Source organism: Mauremys reevesii, linkage group 2 (assembly GCF_016161935.1).
Source record: "Mauremys reevesii isolate NIE-2019 linkage group 2, ASM1616193v1, whole genome shotgun sequence".
NCBI lineage: Eukaryota > Metazoa > Chordata > Testudines > Geoemydidae > Mauremys > Mauremys reevesii.
Window position 1 is genome coordinate 116,904,330 of NC_052624.1, and position 17,392 is coordinate 116,921,721.

The 17,392-nt window shown below is 39.9% G+C and overlaps 1 protein-coding gene across 1 annotated transcript in view; it reads left to right on the forward strand.

Annotated features, from left to right (window-relative positions):
• The window catches only part of LOC120397507 (dynein heavy chain 5, axonemal-like), a 289,224-nt gene that overhangs the window by 155,993 nt on the left and 115,839 nt on the right, over positions 1 to 17,392 (forward strand). Inside the window, exons 51-59 of the mRNA XM_039523452.1 lie at positions 677 to 988; positions 5,303 to 5,392; positions 5,490 to 5,726; positions 6,201 to 6,368; positions 10,765 to 10,971; positions 12,745 to 13,074; positions 15,367 to 15,573; positions 15,663 to 15,905; positions 16,940 to 17,094. Of these exons, the coding sequence (XP_039379386.1) occupies positions 677 to 988; positions 5,303 to 5,392; positions 5,490 to 5,726; positions 6,201 to 6,368; positions 10,765 to 10,971; positions 12,745 to 13,074; positions 15,367 to 15,573; positions 15,663 to 15,905; positions 16,940 to 17,094 (1,949 nt within the window). The remainder of the gene's footprint in view (positions 1 to 676; positions 989 to 5,302; positions 5,393 to 5,489; positions 5,727 to 6,200; positions 6,369 to 10,764; positions 10,972 to 12,744; positions 13,075 to 15,366; positions 15,574 to 15,662; positions 15,906 to 16,939; positions 17,095 to 17,392) is intronic.

A 17,392-nucleotide genomic window follows, 5' to 3' on the forward strand; every position in this document is an offset into this window, starting at 1 on the left:
AACCTTTAGTCCTTCCATTCTTTTCAACTCCCAATGCAAAGACTTGCAGTGGTTTAATATAGAGACAAAGAGGGGGAACCTCTCCCACCCACGTTTTATGTCCACGCCACTCCAGATCAGTAATTGTATTGGAGCAATGTAGTTATAGCCTCAGTTGAAAAATGTTGCATACTGATTTCTCCTCTCACTCCTCAGACCTGCAGACAGTGCTGTCACAGAGCCACATATGTTATGAAGGTTGCATTGTGTTTTATTTAGGCCTTGGAAAATGCGAAAGCTTGATATGAAAGAATTAGGTATCCTCTGTTAAGAGATGGTAGGCCTGCTCCTGTTCTCACTAAAGTTAATGGAAATTGTTTTCATCTGCTTCTTTGGGAACAGGGTCAGGTCATATGGCTGTCACAGGAAAGCAACATCTCTCTGTATATAACAACTGAAATTAACTTTTTGTCACTTTGATCAAAAAATCTTTGGTATGACACACAGTAATGAAGTGAGATTTCAAATCATTGGGTAAATAAGGGAAAAAAGGAAGTATTATGATTAATAATAAAGCATTCAGCACCAGATCAGATAATTTACAAGTCAATGTTCCTATAAAGTAATGTATTCTCATATGTGTTCAAAAAACTATATTTTTGATCATAGTATTTACACTTGTACATGTATATTTTAGGGAGAACACATATGGATAGTTTTGGATGGTCCTGTGGATGCGATATGGATTGAAAATCTGAACTCCGTTCTAGATGATAACAAGACCCTTACTTTGGCTAATGGAGATCGTATTCCAATGTCCCCAAACTGCAAGATTGTTTTTGAGCCCCATAACATTGACAATGCTTCCCCAGCAACAGTATCTCGTAATGGGATGGTCTTTATGAGTTCCTCTGTGTTAGATTGGAGGCCCATTTTAAAGGCTTGGCTGCAAACTTTGCCTGCTACTCACTCTGATGTCCTATGGAACAGCTTTAACAGTGTATTTCAGGTATTAAGGCCAGTACTTGCTACAAAGAAAAATGAATTCCAATCTGCTTATTTAGCATTATTTTTCCTACATTCTACTTCAGTTGTTTATCCCATTTATTTATTTAATAAAATAAAGAAGTGACATGAAGGATAATCACAAGGCATAATGCGGACAAAGAAAGGGCCTATAACAATAGCTAACATAATCTAAATGAAACAACATTAGGTGGAAAATATGGCCACTAATTTGAGTGGCGGGAGGGCTTTTCCTTTGTTTTTATTTTTTTAATCTGTTGGCTGTTTGGAGGTAAATTGTTATCTCCATTTGATTATTTTATGCTGCTGGCTGGCAGAATTAATTTATGCTGCTTGGTGACTAGCATTGTTTTTGATATTTTAATTATCACTAGAGTGCTCAGAAGGTTCTAAATGGGCTTTTTTGTTTCTGTTATATTTAAATAAATAAGAAAAAAATCAGGCCAAAGTCATCCTTATTGAAGCTCTGTTAACTTCAGTTACAGCAGGGGTGTATTTGATCCATGAAGTCTATATTCTGTAGGACCATGCAGTTTTAAGTTAAGATTTGTGTGCATGATATTTTTGACATAGTGTCAAGTATCGGGGTAGCCGTGTTAGTCTGTATCCACAAAAACAATGAGTCCAATGACACCTTAAAGACTAACAGATTTATTTGGGCATAAGCTTTCGTGGGTAAAAAAAAAACACTTCTTGCATCTGCAGTGGGTTTTTTACCCATGAGAGCTTATGCCCAAATAAATCTCTTAGTCTTTAAGGTGCCACCGGACTCCTCATTGTCTTTGTATTTTTGACATAGCATCTCTTTATTAAATTATTAGGCTAAATCATGCTGAATCCAAAAAGACCAGAGGGAAAATCCAGAATGTTTTATCCTTCCATACTACAAGTACAAAATGCTGTGTAACCTTCTACAAGATATTCATGAATGAGACAAAGGCTGGAAATTGACAGAGTTTTCATTAATCACCAGGGACAGTCCTACACAATGGTGGACGTATAATAGTCTTACATGTAATAGACCATCTCTGATGCAACTGAAGCTTAATTTTTCTTCATAAAACATTACTATTGAAAGTTAATGCTGTGTATTCTTTTTGCCTTTGCAATTTTCTTTTCATTTCTTAAGTTGGCACCTGTATTAACACAACTGAAACTGATCTTTCCTTTCCTTTCTTTTCCTTTCTCACTAGCTGTCTCTTTTGCCAGTTCTCCCTGTTCATTTATCTCAGATTCCATAGTTATTTTTTTCCCCACCTTTTTCATTTTTGTTGAATTCTACAAGAGAAGTTTTTCTTGTGCCGGCCTTTTGAACTGTCATTGTAAAAAAATGTGTTTATAAATATGACAAAAGCAATGACTAATTTACTGTTACAATAGCTAGAATGTTAAGAAATGACTTCTCATAGAAACATTTCATCTTAGTTCCTTCCCATTTACATTGAAACCCACTTCTGGCATTACATTCATTTTCCTGTAACCTCCAAAAAGTAATGATCAGACTTAATATTTCCTGCAGCGGTAAGAAAGGTAATTCTTATAATGAATTTTAAAAATATGCTTCCAAAATAATGTATATTTGGGTCAATTTACTGCTTCCTTCCCATGATCGTCTTTTATATTTTATGCTATACCTTGTTCTGAAAGCATAATAGCAACATTTTTCAGAAAAAAAGTGTATTTTATTAGCCTGAGAGATGGAAAAGCAGTGAAATATAAAGTTTGTTCCCTGCTGAAGGCTGTATTTGGAACTATCCAAATGTAAACCAAAGCTGTCAGACTGTCAGTTCTCCTTTCACTTTTAATGAGCTATCTTTGCTTCTCAGATAATGTGGGCGGTAACACTGATTTTACAGATGGGGATAATACTGATTCCATATACAGATGACTCCTTTTTCTCATATTACTTTTTTCAGTATATAAAAAATTGGATAAGTAAACTACAAGAGAACTTCATAAAATAAAGTGCACTAACAGCAGTATTCAAGCTTCAAATACAGGATTACTCACATTAGACCCAATATCAATAAAAACACAGATATAAATAACTTATAAATAGGTAACATGTAGAAGAACAGTGTGGATAATGCTACAGAAGGGAGATATTCTCACCAGGGACAGAATCTGTCTTCACTTACCACTTGTACAAAACCACTTAAATCGATGTGAATTGAACTAAATTTGGCTCCAAATTAGGTGAGCAATCAAATGCAGTATTTACAGTTGGTTTACAAGGAACAATCATTTCTGTGATTATAAAGCATTAAAGATCAGTATATAAGGTAAACATGCATGAATGAAATCTCAGGGTGAGTTCATAATCAGAAATGTGAATGAGAGTTGCCATATTATTTTGTCTGGCACAGATGTCCTGCCAATTTGTACTAAGCCATAATGTAATGGGACTGCCAAGGTGAATATTGTTATAATTCTTATCATGATAACATTCTGTTAGAAGACCAAAAATAATACCAATATTTTAAATGTACTTTCATTATCAAAGGATCCCAAAACTCTTAGATATACAAGAACCATTTCACCCACTACTGAACACATGTGGTGTGGAATTGTAGCAGTTATTTAATAGCAAACGACAATAGTGGACAACAGTTTAGGACAGGAAGTGAAGAAGATTACGTATCAGTATGAAACGTTGGGGAAAATGTATCTATTTATTCATTTATAAAATATACACAATTACAAAAGTTCAGCTTTCTATATAAAATGTAATATAAAGACCAAAAGAAAAGAGAAGAATAAACTCACAAAAACCTATTTTCAATAGAATTAAAACTATCTTTGAGGTCTCTTTTTTCCATAGGAATTTTTTCAGTCAGGTTACTGTGACCCTCAGAAGTGTTTTCAAAATACTAAACTTTACTGTCCATATCTGAAATCCTAACACTAAGCTCTACATGCACATTTCCTCTCTCTGAGTGATACAGCCTCCTATAACTGATAGAGTTGATTTTTTTGCAAGAGGTAAGCATCTGGGGGAGTTTCTGGAAATTGAAGTAATTAGAGGAATCCCACAAAGAGGATGCTCAGTTAGTGGCATTGGTCCTTTTTGTCACAGAATATAAAGCTGTAAAATCTGTTGTTGCTTTGATGTAGGCAACTTGACCTTCACCATTTTCTTGCATAATTAGATACAGAACAATTTTCATCCTGGATCAGACCTAAGGTTCATCTAGTCCAGCATCCTGGCTCTGCAGTGGCTAGAAACTTCAAAGGAACTTGTAAAAGCACTGCAATAGACAGATGTGAGATGATTTGGTCTCCACATTAGATCTCATCCTGATCTCTGACAGCTGAAGACTAGCATTAGCCTTGGAGCATGAAATTTAATCTCCCATCCAAAATTTTTGTTAACATTAACATTATTATGACTCTGGCTATTTTTGTTAATATAAATGTCCAAGCCCTTTTTTAATCAAGCTAAATTCTTGTGGCGGTGAGTTCCACAGTTTACACATCTTGAGAAAAAATATTTCCTTTTATCAGTGAACTTGCCACCTTTTAATTTCATTGAATGTCCCCTTGTTCTTGTGTTCTGAGACAGGGAAAACAAAAGTTCCTGATCTAACTTCTCAATGCCATTAATATTTTTATATTCTTTTTATCATTTCCTCTTATTATTTCTCCAGTTCCTCTATGTCTAAACAAAATATCCAAATAAATGATAAACTCATTTAAACTATCTTCCTAGAGCTTGCAACCTACTTTCTTCCAATGTATTGAAAGCATTTAAAAATATAGTAATAGAAATTTATTTGAAGTGCATTAGAAACTATAGCACTGATTCTCCTCTCACGTCGGTTTAAACCAAGGACCTCATTGCAGTTACACTAGTGAAAAACCAGCATGAGTGAGCGGAGAATCCTACTCTAGAAAGTAAGGAGATGGTCTAATGTATGTATTGTTATGGCAAGCTTTGTGTTGCTGTCTTCCAATCAAAAAAATGGGAACAATAAATGTGCAGAAGATATATGGCAGATCCCCAATGTAACTCAAGAACACTTTCTGAATTGCTCCTTTTGAAAGTTGCTTTATGTAGCCATTATGAATAATTTCACTGACTGTGATACATCAAAGCTACCTATTTAGGATGTTTGCTAATAGTGACTTCATGTTTTAAATCTGAATATTTGTACTCACAGAAACTGAAGTGAAATGTATGTAAGTCACAGAATAAAGCGATTGAATGCTTGTATTAAAAATAAATCATGGCACTGATTTATTAGTTTTTTAAATGGGTTTCTTTATACTCAGATGAACTTAATGTTTTTCTTCGCAGGATTTGATTGATTTTGTTTTCACTGCTGTGACACCGAAAATGCCAGTTTTAGAATGCATGTGCATCAAACAAGCTATTGACCTCCTACAGGTAGATATGACATCAGGTTATCTGTCTCTTATCCTGTTATTTGTGTCTGGATATTGTTCAGAGCAGGCAATGGTTACACATTGTGTCTTTTTTACAGGGTTTATTGGCAGACAGAAATGAGAAGCAGCCCAGCCAAGAGCATCTAGCTCGCTTGTTTGTTTTTGCTATAATGTGGTCAGTAGGAGCTCTTCTGGAATTGGATGACAGAGTGAAAATGGAACTGTTCTTACGGAATCATTCTGCAACGCTGGAACTTCCAGCTGTGAATGGAGAAGAAACCATGTTTGAGTTTGGTATTAGTGATTGTGGTCAGTGGGAGCACTGGTCAAAGAGGGTTTGTATGCCGTAATAGACTAGTTCTTTCTTTTGAGTAAGCATGATAAATATATTAGACAAGAAAAACATTGTTTTTCTCTCATTAAAACTTGTAATTTAGTTTGGAAAATTATGCCTAATAAATTACCATAATATTCTTTTCTGAAGGAATTTTTCTCCTGTCACAAATATTTTGGGTCAGAGATTGGGAACAGACAATGGAAATAGTTTGGGAGTGAAACAGGGGAAAAAAATCTTGTCTTAGCTTTCTCCAGTGCCTGTCACCATAATATAATTAAGTTCCTCCAGCAAAGACCAAAGTAGTCTATAAAATGGATAATGGGGGTGTGGGGAGTGAAAATACTCCATCAGTCTTGCATCCTATTCAGGAAAGCAGGGCAGCCTACTGACTAAATGCTAGCGAACACTCTGCTTTCAAGAAAAAAGGCTGAAGAAAATGTCTAACCTATTGTTTATATTTTTTCTATTTCAGGTACCTGAATATGTTTATCCTAAAGATTCAGTGCCAGAATATACTTCCATCCTAGTTCCAAATGTAGACAATGTCCGAACAGATTTTCTAATGGACACTCTCATGAAGCAAGGGAAAGCAGTTCTACTTATTGGAGAGCAGGGAACAGCAAAAACAGTTATGGTTAAGGTACATAGAACAGAAAAAAATCCTCCCATCTTCATAGTATAGCATTGGTACAAAAATAATTGACCTGATCACATGTGTTACACTGAAATGGGCAGGTTGGAAAATATGACTAAATGCCCACCACATTAAATTACAGTAATTCCCATTGAAACATTTTGCCCAATACACACACATTGTAGTTCAGAAAAGGATACATAATAGCTATTTATCATTTTGCTAGTGATGGTCACAAGACCATGATGTAATTGTTAGGGAAGTCACCTTTTTTCAGGTGCCGTCCAGTGATGAGCTGCCAAAATCATAACAACCGGTTCCCTCCTCACCCCAGGAGGGATCATGCCCCCCCTGCCCTGGACTCCTGCCCCATCCAACCCCCGGACTCCTGCCCCATCCAACCCCCGCGTTCCTTGACGCCCCCCCAACCCCAGGGACACCTGCCCCATCCACCCCCCTTCCCTGTACCCTGAGTTCCCTCCTCCGCCCCATCCAACCCCTCCTCTCATTCTTGATGGCCCCCTGGGACCCCTGCCCCATCCAACCATCCCTTCTCTCTGTCCCCTGACTTCCCCCCGCCGCCCCATCCAACCCCTGATGCTTTCTGACTGCCCCACCAGGACCCTTGCCCCTATTCAATCCCCCTGTTCCCTGCCTTCTGACCCCCCACCCCCAAGCTCCCCTACCCTCTCTCCAACACCCCCTCCCTGCCCCCTTACCGCGCTGCCTGTACGTGGCTGGTGGCGCTACAGTCCGGCCGCTGCTGGAGCGGGAGCCCGGGGATGCGGGACGGGACAGGAGTCGCACGGCCGGAGCCAGAGGATGTGGCGGGAGCCCGGCGGCTGGAGCCAGGCGGCTGGCCGAGCGGAGCCAGAGCTGGAACCGGGCAGCTGGGGCTGCTGCCACGCCCGGACCCACGCTGCCGGAGCTCGGCTCCCTGGCAAAACAGCAGGAGCCGGGCGGCTGGAGCGACGGGGCCAGGCTGGGCCAGAGCTGGGGGGCCGTGTCCGGAGCCGGGCATCCGGGTAGGTGGGGTCGCGGCCGCCGCCGTGCCTGCACCCGCACTACCCCGGGCGGCCGGGGACGCGGGGCTGGGGAGGGTCGGGGACGCGGGGCTGGGGAGGGTCGCGGCCGGCGCCGGGCGGCCGGGGACGCAGGGCTGGGGAGGGTCAGGGTCGGGGATGCGGGGCGGGCCGCGGCCGGAGCCGGGCGGCCGGGGACGCGGGGCTGGGGAGGGTCGGGGCCGGGGCCGGGCGGCCGAGGAGGGCTGGGGACGCGGGGCCAGGCGGCTGGGGACGCGGGGCTGGGGAGGGTCGGGGCCGGGTGGCCGGGGACGCGGGGCTGGGAAGGGTCGGGGCCGGGGACGCGGAGCTGGAGAGGGTTGGGGCCGGGCGGCCGGGGCGGGCCGCGGCTGGAGACCAGCCGGGGCACACGGCCCCCCTAGTTCCCTACCTCAGCGTCGTCTTCCTTGTCCTGAGCGGGAAGCCTGCTTGCTTCTCAGCCCTCTCAGGCTTCCTGCGCGAACAGCTGATTCGCGGGAAGCAGGGCGGGAGGAGAAGCAGGGAGGAGCATTCATGGCAGGAGGTGGAGGCAGAGCTGAGGTGAGCTGGGGCCGCAGCAGGGAGCACTTGTTAAATTTAAATGCCCTTTTAGAATCAGTTTGTCCCACGGGGAACAACCGGTTCTAAAAGGGCTTCTAAATTTAACATCCGGTTCCCGCGAACCGGTGCAAACCGGCTGCAGCTCACCACTGGTGCCGTCTCCAGATTTCTCACGAGAAGCTAGATTAGAGAGCTTGCTAACACACTGCCTCTGGCTGGAGCATTTCTTATGTTTCTATCCATGCTCTCTCTGTGGCATATGCATGAACTATCCTTTTGATCCTTTACCCTAACATTATTTGTCCATTATTTCAGAAGCTAAAAAGGACAGAAATAAAAACTTCTTTCTTCACTTGGAGATTTTTCAGAGGCCAAGTCTAATAGTTCTTATCTGCCCTCTTCATTGGCTAATAGAAAACCACTTACTGTTCTTTTCTCCAGGAGGGGATGCTACAAGCATTACTCTTAAAGTACCCAATGTTTTGGGGGGGGTTTCATTTATAAAATGCCCCTAGTTAGTCTCATGGTCCATTTACAAAATTTAATAACTTACTACATAAGAACCCAAAGTCTAGAAGAAAAGATCTACTCCCAAGTTATAGATTAAGCACCAGTGCACCCTCTAGCTATTCTGCTTCCCCTGGAATGTGAATTTTAAGACCCAATTTAAAGTGGTTTGTACTGATGCCAGTAGCAATTAATACTACTTTTTCAGTTCAGCTGTTGGTGCCACCATGCGTGCCAATATAATGTCAACTTCTGTTCCTGGCACCAGCTGGGAAAACTATTTTAGCATCATGAAGGGGAATGGTATGGATGGTGGTCCTGATATCCTACATACTGGAATTCAGCCAGATGCTAACAATCTCCAACCTTCAGCTGCCACTCCCCTCCCTAAAAATACGGAGATCTTATTCCAAGGAGTGACTTAACTCTTATCTATTCTAAACAGAAAAGAATATCCCTTCACAGAGGGAGGCATAATTTTAAAAAGCACCAAGATCCATTCAGTCTCATTTCAGATTAAGGATTACAGTAAATTGCCTCTCCAAGTGGTTGTCTTCCTCCTCCTTTACTTTACTCATTACCTGCACTTTATAGAAAGGAATTCCTTGTGTTCAGGAATTGCCAAATATGTGCAACTGCTTTCATAAAAAAACAAAACAAAAATCCCTGAGTAATTTTTTGAAATGGAAAATTTCAGGAGTTAAACTGAAAATTTGGAAAAGTTTTGTGTGTGAATACATGGTGATGGTTATAATGGAGGCTGGTTTACAACCTTTATTATAGTAGTTGCTATTGGGAGTTCTACTGTTCTAAAAGTAGAAGGCCTTATTTACATTGGTGTAATAGAGTGGAGAACAAGGTCCAGAATCCGGTTAATAATCTGACATTGAGAGTTCCTGTCCTACAGGTGTCAGAAATTATTTTTAGCAACATGACTTCTGCAACAGATCTCAGAAGACCCATTTAAGTCAAAACTATTTATTCCATATATATATGAGCATTAATTATTTGAGCTATAATTATTCTCACCATGTGAATACTTTGTACGAAAAAAATGAGACAGGATTTCTTTTGAATTGTTCTTGCATTTGTAATGTTACACAGGCTATTATTAATACCATTAGGAGAGGGATGGGCAGTGAAATGCTCCAGTTAACCAGCTGCCTGTGGTGTTCTTCAAATACCCCAACTATGGATGTTTGAGGAACATCATCTTTTTGTGTCTTCGTCAGAAAAAGTGCTTTTAAAAGGCAACACTTCTGAAAGGGAGATTCTGGTTTTGAGCAGTCAGCAAAATCAAGATCCTAAAGTTGTTCATCGAAATATCTTTTTGGGGATGGAAAATATTTTCCTCTCTGATGTAGCTGATTTTCCTTTCTGAAGTACCTCGCTAGTTCTGCTGTTGATCTGATAGTTATAAAATCTGACTAACAGTAAATGCAGAGCTCTAAATATTCTTTGTTCTGAGGTTCTGAAATTGGAGAATTTCTGTTCAACTCTGTTATAAATGTAAGAATTTAAATTATGTTTGGTATTTTCATCCTTATAGGCCAAGTGAATCTTTTAAAACTGTTCAGTTAAAAACACAATTGAAAATCCCAGGTTTTTAATGCAGCATATGTAGAGACTTATTCTTTTAAACAAAATATCAGAAAACAGTTTCCTCCTTGATGTACCTGCCTTGACTTCACTTGATTTCAGGGTTTGTGGATTTCGCCTTTGGTACAGTTGATAATGTTACAAATACCTAAAGCAGTGCAGAGTGTTGAACCCCCTTGGCTGCTTAAGGTTATCATCAACAGTAGCAGGGATAATATGAGTCTGTGAACCCAGGTCTTTGTAGGCAAAAAGCTTTCAGACCTTAACAAAGATTCTCTGCATTATCAGGAAAAGAGAAATATCAGTCCCTTTGATGTGCCTGTTTCTCATTTACACAAGTGCCCCTTTACCTTCAGATTTATTTGCATTATGTCAACGATCGCAACAATTGAAGACATCTGTGAAAATGCTGTAAACTTTAATACTATACATGGATTAAGAGTTTTTTTTAATTTCAGGTTATAGGCTCATGTTTGTTTTAAATAAGCTTCTGTTAATATTTTAAACTAAATAGTAAGTCCAGGATTCTTAAAAGTTGCCACTGATTTTGGTTGCTTCTGTCCATGGGTACCCAATTTGAAATACCTTATGTCTGATTTTTCAGATGGGCTGAGCTTCAGTGTCTCTCATTGACTTCACCTAGAATTGTGGGTGCTCTGCAGTTCTGAATTACATAAAACGTGTTTATTTTATAGGGTTATACCAGCAAATATGATCCTGAACTTCATCTGACAAAGCGCTTAAACTTCTCTTCTGCCACTCTGCCAAATATGTTCCAAAGGAGTATAGAAAGCTACATAGATAAAAGAATGGGCACGACCTATGGTCCTCCAGCTGGAAAGAAAATGACCATATTTATTGATGATATTAACATGCCTGTGATTAACGAATGGGGTGATCAGGTGAAAAAAATGTTAGCATTAAGTAATAAGTGAATGCAAATGCTTCATGTGTACATAAAGGAGAAGCCAACTTGATACCGTGGTGTTTTTAAGACTTTGAAAATATTTTAAGGAGAACTGAAAATCCATATTTCTTGCTGGGTGTGTTTGCAATAAATACTAGGCCATGTCAACAATGGGGCAGTTTGCCTAAAATTCCCAACCATTTGTAGCAATGGTACCATGGGCCAACAGTTTTTTATAGGCTGTATCTGTATATGTGTTCTGAACAGCGTTTAAGCAATACAGAGCTTAAATACCAATGGGCAACCAGAATACTGTCAATTCTAGCGTTCCTACCATTAATACTGATGGTTCTGGAGAACTGGGCATAGCACAAGTGCTAAATACTAGAGGAGAAAATAGCATAGGATGACACATCCCTGTGATATATTGGATTATAAATACCTCAATGCTACTTTTCCTCATAATTGATGAGAAATTGTCAGAATAAAGTGGTCAGAATTAGCATTAAGCTATTTGATAACCACTGTAGCTTTTAGGCCTTTCATCCCAGTTACCTGTAGTACTTGTGGTGTTTATGAACTGGCTGTACTGGAAGTAAAGCTATAGTTTCTATTTTCTACTGAAACAACTATGCTTATCTAGATAGGAAAAGGGAGCATGAGAATCCAAGAAGCAATCAAAGCATCAATCCAGACTTTAAAGTGCAGTTATCACTAGCTGGATTCCAACCCGATAGTTTAGACAGGTATTTAGGTGCCTAGGTATTTACATGAGTTTTCAAAAATTAATAAATGAATATTTCATATACCTGCCCTTTCTGGAAGTCTGTCTTCATTTTAATCACTTATACACTGGGCCAGCAAGCATCCTTGCTGAGCCCTGTACCTCTGAATCTGTAGCTTTGTGAACCCCAGCCAGGTCCTGCAAGCCTTGTAGACCTGGTTGGAAAGTAAGGATCCTCTCAGTTTCCTGCTTCCTTTCCCTTTGGAAGTAGAGGTTATTCATCATGGACTACTCCCCTTCCCATCCAAAGCCCATGTTCTATCATGTCTCCTCCTCTCCTTCCATCCAGCCCCCCCAAACCTGTCTCTCTCACTTCCCAAAGCCCCTATCTAACCATCCCCGCTGCTGAACTAACCACTTCCACTCACTCATCAAGTGTCTGTTCCAGTCACTGTATGAATGCATGCGTCTCTCTCTCTCTGTCCCTTCTTGGGCTTCCTGGCCCAGCTGATGCCTCTAGTGTGTGGCTGCAGGCTGATTCTCTACCCACCTGCACCTCATGATCTAGGTGGCACCTCACCATGCCTAACCTTGAGGTGCTCAAGTTTTCCTAGGCACCTTCCTTCTCCCTGGCCCCAGTACCCTCTTGCATTGTGACAAACCCAGTTGGTCACCTGGCTATGACTACAATATATACAATTCTGTGCAGCCAACGCTGTGCACCTGCGGCTGCTGGTCCCACTTACCATCCTGTATAAACATTTCTGAGGTGCTTAGAAGAACAGTTCTAAAAGACAAGTGAGGTTACTAGATAGTTTTGAAAATTCCTGGACAAGTAATCAGTTACAAACTGGACCAGAACATTTGGAATAATTTATTTGTTTTCTTTTGTTGCTTTCCTGAATGATATTCTGTAAACAACATGATTCAATGCAAAGTACTGTGCCTTTTTCTTTTGCCTGCTCATTTATTGTGTAGGAGATTAGGATTCAGATGGACTGTCAAGAAATAATACCTGATTATTCCCCTTTATGTTTCTGTAAGATCACCAATGAGATTGTAAGGCAGCTGATGGAGCAGAAAGGTTTCTACAATTTGGAAAAGCCAGGAGAATTCACTAATGTGGCTGACATCCAGTTTGTAGCTGCCATGATTCATCCTGGAGGAGGTCGGAATGACATTCCTCAGCGCCTCAAGCGTCAATTTAGTGTTTATAACTGCACCCTACCTTCCAATTCGTCTATTGACAAAATATTTAGAACAGTAGCTGAAGGCTATTTCTGCGTGCAGAGAGGCTTCCCAGAAGAAATATGTAAACTAGCATCAGCATTAGTACCTACAACTCGAAAAGTCTGGCAAGCAACTAAAGTAAAGGTAAAAAAATGTGACTTTTGTTAACAAGCCTATACTTGCACCATGAAATGAAAAGGTAGGAGAATTATGTCTTTTTACTATAGCACAGTACCTGTGGAATTTCTGCTTTGATGATAATTAGTATCCACAGGATCCACTGTCTGTTGGAAAATGTGATGGTGACAATGATTCTGATAGGATGATATTATTATTTTGTTATTTTATGCTATTTGTGGTAGATCCTGGAAGCCACGCAGGTGAGCCCCCATTGTACTAGGCGCTGCACAAACATCTAGTAAATATAAGTCCCTGCTCCAGGGAGCTTACATTCTAAATGACAAAAAATTGCAGGGGGAAGAAATAAACAAGTGGGACAGAGTGCGGAATATGGGAACAGAGTAACAAAAAATAACAGTCTTAGTAATTCTTAGCTGAACACAAGAAATACTCATAACTTGCCATCTGTCTAGCTGTAATCAAATTGTATTTTTATATGCATTTCTGAAGTAATGATAGGAGACCTGAGCAAGTAATTAACAGAGACTAACTTATCATACAAATTTTGCCTCTTTTCTGTACATGAATTGCCTGCAAATAGATTATAAAATTTTTGAATTTATTTGAATTTCTTCAGCAAATAATTCTTGGTTTGCAGATTGTTTGCAAATGATTCACTGTAAATATGCAATATCCATGCTGTGTTGGCTAGCTGCTTACATCACATGATGGTGTTTCTGTCCCTTGCCTTGATGATGAGCTTAACTAACACACACAGTAGGAATGGCAGATTTACAATATAGAATGTAATTTAAAATTCATTTCTGGCAAATGCTAAAATGTAAAATGTTTTTTTTCCTCATTTTTATGCTAATAAAGCTTGAGTGCTCAAATGTTCATAGATATTGAATATGAAAAGGCCACAAACCCAGCTGACTCACAAATTGTTTTTGAATTTGAACAAATATTCACAGCCAATTCCAGTTGTCCTAATCTTCCTTGGTCAGCAGAGGCCATGACTTGAGGCCTGGAGAATAGGGGTATGGAAAGGGGATGAGGAACTGTGCATATTACATGGGCCTCAGCAGAGACACAGAGGAGCAGCTAGTCAAACTTTTTATAGTGAACAATTGATTCAACAAATATAGGCCTTTTTCCCATCAGTGAATTGTCTAAGAAGAAATTGTAATTTTTACACATTTGTTCATTGTTCAAAATTGCTCAACACATAAATTTTACCAACATCTTGAATTACAGCTCACCGGTGATCTGTTTGCAGTGAGCAGTCAATCAATTATTTGATGTTCAGGATATTTGAGATCTATGACTGATCACCAAAGTCTCATGACATTTGCTTTGCTCGTTGATTGGCTGACCAAATTGTTATCAACTGCTCTACTTTAACCGGAATTAATTTAATGAATCACAAAACTAATTTCATTTTCTAATTCAAATAATATTGGTTAATAGCCTGAAATTTTCTTCTTGTAAACATTCATTTGAATAAAATTTCGCTCATATGAATGCTCATGAGAAGCAAACAAAATAAGGGGTGCATGTCTCTGAATTGGGATAAAATGTTTGTAAATACTTTCCCCCACTATTTCCCCTACTCTCCACAGAGGGAACTGTGCCCCAGGAGAAAAAATAGTGTATTTGTGAACTATTAGAACTCCAAATTTGCTAAATATAAAACAAAAAGGCTAAAGATATCCATTACCTCAGCTGTCTTTGGAAGAAGAGGGAAAGGGGTAACTTTGCTTTAAAGTTTTTTGTTTAAAGAACTCCTCTCACCCGTCATCTTCCTCCATGCTCTTTTCCCTCCTCCCTATCCTCCCGCATTTCCTTCCTCTTCTTCCCCCCATTTCCCTTCATTACCTTGTACTCATGCTTGTGAACAGGACAAATTTCTCAAAAAGAACAAAAAGAGAGAGACAAAACCAGGGGAAGAGGGAGGAGAGGAGTGAGGGGCCAAGAATTGCAGCTGTTTTTAGTGAGGCCTTTCATTCCATGTTTGGCTGAGCTATCCTGACTGCACTTCATTCCTCATTATTGTGGCTTTGAAGATTTCTGGAGAAATTGATATCCCACACATAAGTAATTTATGAGCTGATCATCATCCTAATCTTCTTTTACTTTCATATGTTAACTGTGTTCTAAATATCACGAATGAATTTCTGCCTTTAGTGCAAAATTAATTTTGAAGTTGATTTAAAAAATTCAGTGTTCATTTAATACTACAGGGATAATTATTAAAGAACTATTTCATTGTTTCTTAAGTAGTTACTTGAACATGGTTCTAACATTCTTTTGTAGATGTTACCAACTCCAGCTAAATTTCATTACATCTTTAATTTACGAGATCTCAGTCGTATTTGGCAAGGAATTCTTACAGTTTCCGCTGAAGTCTGCCAGAACACCAGTGTTTTGGCTGCTCTCTTCCAGCATGAATGCAGTCGTGTTATTGCAGATAGGTTCATCAGCCAAAATGACAAAGGCTGGTTTGAAGATATGATGAGAAAGGTAAGATGAATGATGTTCAGTATTCACTTTGAAGGAGTCTTACGAAAAACATAACTGATGATGGTAATATACCGTGGTTTTTTTTGTAGATTGCGTCTGAGGATCATTGTCAAGACTTACTAGGAAATGACCACAAGGAATTATACTTTGTGGATTTTTTGCGTGATGCCCCAGAGGCCACTGGGGATGAACCTGATGAAGTAGAGTTAGAAGCTCCTAAAATTTATGAGTCTATTCCTTCCTTTGATAACTTGGCTGAAAGATTACAGATGTTCATGCAGCAGTACAATGAAACCATCAGAGGAACACATATGGACTTAGTATTTTTCAAGGTATTTGTTTCTCTGATTGACAGTAAAAATAGTTATTACTGAAAGTGCCCCAATATACAGCCCTTCCTTTGTAGATTTCTCTTTTATGTAATGATGCATGGATTTTATATGGTCCTGCCAAGATTGTCATTGAAGTTTGACCAAAACTGCCAATTCTATGTTCTGTGAAGAACTCCTGTATCTCTTACAAACAAGCCATATAGAATGCTGCTGCCTCTGTTCACACCAGCTATTCAGTCACTTGCCAACTCCCAGTCTTTTCCTTCTTCCTGCCTTGAAACTCCAAAGCAAAAGCTTGTTGCATGCACTGAGAGCATCCCCTCACTAATTTTCCCCACCCTACTACCCATTGAGGCTACTCCCTCCTAAAAGATCCCTTGACCCCTTTTTCTTCACAGACACTTCTTTCTGTCTGGGTGTGGTGGACTTACAGACCAGTTTTTGATTGTATCAGCTCACCATACTGACCATCCTGTCCTTTGTCATGTCCACTGCAAGGGATGGGCCTGTTCCCTGGGGCTGAGTGCATGGTTTTGAACTGAATTCAAGTGTGATCGGATTAACATAAAGGCTTGTTTTATTTATTGCGGTCACTGTTCAGGGCATAAATAACATGCTTAATTGCATATAAATACAGTGCTCTTTTACTTTTCCTATTTAGACAAGCTGCTGTTTAGAGAGGTTGTAAATATCTCTCCTCAGAGATCAGGAGCCTCAGTAGGCTTCCTTCCTGCCCTTCCTCTACCCTCAGAGTCACAGGTCCTCTTAGCTCCCCTGAGAACAGGCACTGCATATGACATGCTTTTGTATGAGCATGAAATAGGGATGTTCTTTCAGGGCCACATCTTCTGCCCATTGAAGTAAATGGGAGCCTTTCTGTTGATTTCATAGGGCATTGGATTAGGCCCTGAGTGGACACCAGGTGAGGATCTCGCCCCAAATGAAGGCAGTCACTAACTGATGAGTTTCTACATGAAGATGATAGACAATTTTTTTGGTCTTTACATCATTTTAACAATGTTTTCTTTATGCAGGATGCAATGATCCATTTGGTTAAAATATCACGAATTATCCGTACTCCACAGGGAAACGCCTTGTTGGTTGGTGTGGGTGGATCTGGAAAACAGAGCTTGACCAGATTAGCATCATATATTGCTGGATACCAGAGCTTTCAGATTACTCTAACAAGGTAACATAATGCAATATACATAGACGTTGATATATTGGTTCCTTAATCTACTATGTAAATTAACCATTCACAATTAATTTAAAATAGTACAAAGCCTTTCAAGTGTTTCAGCCCTAATTGTAAACTACATTTTTCAGCCAAAAGTGCACATTGAGATGCACATTTGGCAGATGGCAGAACTGGGTAGATGTTCTGCTGCCTTAATAATACACGGAGATACAGTAAAAACTTTTGGCACAAAGCCTTTCTTCTTCCTTTAAGTGATTCTAGCCCACAGTGTTCGCCTATAAAATCCTAT